Here is a 1,614-nt window from a genome sequence, read left to right as displayed (position 1 = left end):
CCCCCAAACGTCACGTTTGTGTTTTGTCCTTCTCTCGCCGCCAGCACGCAGGGATCGGACACGCTATGGTAAACAAACTGCATTACCTGGTAGTTATCACTCTATTGTTACTCCTTGGCTTCGCCGTGGCCCCACCCCCAACCTTTTGGGGCCGATCCGGGGGATTTTGGGCAATTTTCACCCATCCGCCATCTTGCGGCCGAGCTTCGGCTCCCCCTCATGCCAAAAGAAACGAGAGCTGGTTCTCCCCCCTCCCCTCCCTCATCCCCCACCCAAACCCATCAAAATTCTTTCCTGAGAGGGCGTGTGTTACTCGGTGGGGGTGAGGTGGCACCTCAACCCATCCCCCGCCCCGGTTTTGGGGTGAGTTTTAGGGATTTTGGGGGGTGATTTTCACCCATCCGCCATCTTATGGCCGAGCTACGGCTCCCTCGTGCCAAAAAGAGCGGATTTCCCCCCAAAAAAATCTTTGTCTGGGGTCAGGACGGGGATATTTTTTTCTCAAGAGGCTTCCGCTCTTTCCACTCCCGCTGTTTTGGGATGAATTTGAGGGGTTTGGGGCAATTTTCCCCCATCCGCCATCTTGCGGCTGAGCTTATCAGCTCCCTGATGCGAAAAAAACCCTGGTTTTCCACCCCCAAAAAAATAAACCCAACACCCGCAGCTCCCCGGTGTTAAAACCAACCGATTTCCACCCAAAACGTCAATCTGGGCTGAGAAGGGGCTGATTTTTTGCCAAGGGGTTGATGTGGGCTCCCACTCCCCCAGTTTGGGATGAATTTGAGGGATTTCGGGCAATTCTTCCCACCACACCATCTGAGGTGTAGCCTCGGCTCCCTGGTGCCCAAAACCAGCCAGTTTCACCCCAAAATCCAGCCCTGAGTGGACTCGTTTTCCCCTTGAGACTTTTGTAGAGTCCCATGCCCACTTTTTGGGGTGATTTCTTGGGATTTTGGGCAATTTGATACCAATCCCACCCCCCTGAAACAGCCAAGGTTCAGATTCTGGATAATTTCCCCCAAAAAACCTGGTGCGGGTTGGGGGGGAGGATGGAGAGCCCCAAACGCCTCCTTTTGGGGCAAATTCTTGGGATTTTGGGCAATTTGCTCCCATCCGCTCCCCTGTGGCTGAGCAGCCCCAAAATCACCCCCAAAATTTGGGGTTCTCCCCAAAATCCAGCCTGGTGAGGGGCTGTTACTCACAGAGGGGATGTGGGACCCCCCCCCCCCGCTCCCCATTTTGGGGCGATTCCTTTGGATTTCGGCCCATTCTTGCCCCTTCCCTCGCAGGTGCCCCCTCCCCGCCCCCCAAACCAGGTGTGTTCAGGTGTGTGCAGGTGTGCGAGGATAACCACAGGTGTGTGCAGGTGTGTGCAGGTGTGCACAGGGGTGCGAGGATCACCCAGGTGTGTTCAGGTGTGTGCAGGTGTGCGAGGGTCACCCCAGGTGTGTGTGCAGGTGTGTTCAGGTGTGCACAGGTGTGCGAGGGTAACCACAGGTGTGTGCAGGTGTGTGCAGGTGTGTGCAGGTGTGCACAGGGGTGCGAGGATCACCCAGGTGTGTTCAGGTGTGTGCAGGTGTGCGAGGATAACCACAGGTGTGTGCAGGTGTGTGC

The 1,614-nt window shown here is 56.1% G+C and overlaps 1 protein-coding gene across 1 annotated transcript in view; it reads left to right on the top strand.

The window, feature by feature from the left end:
* LOC108447594 (neurexin-2-like) overlaps positions 1-1,300 on the top strand; it is a 3,449-nt gene extending 2,149 nt beyond the window's left edge. The window contains exon 3 of the mRNA XM_017738091.1: positions 26-1,300. Within this exon, the coding sequence (XP_017593580.1) occupies positions 26-326 (301 nt within the window). The 3' untranslated portion in view covers positions 327-1,300. The remainder of the gene's footprint in view (positions 1-25) is intronic.
* Positions 1,301-1,614: the final 314 nt, after the last annotated feature.

Source organism: Corvus brachyrhynchos, unplaced genomic scaffold, assembly GCF_000691975.1.
Source record: "Corvus brachyrhynchos isolate BGI_N302 unplaced genomic scaffold, ASM69197v1 scaffold1206, whole genome shotgun sequence".
Classification (NCBI taxonomy): domain Eukaryota; kingdom Metazoa; phylum Chordata; class Aves; order Passeriformes; family Corvidae; genus Corvus; species Corvus brachyrhynchos.
The sequence above is the reverse complement of the archived record's forward strand: the minus strand, read 5'-3'. Positions and strand labels throughout refer to the sequence as shown.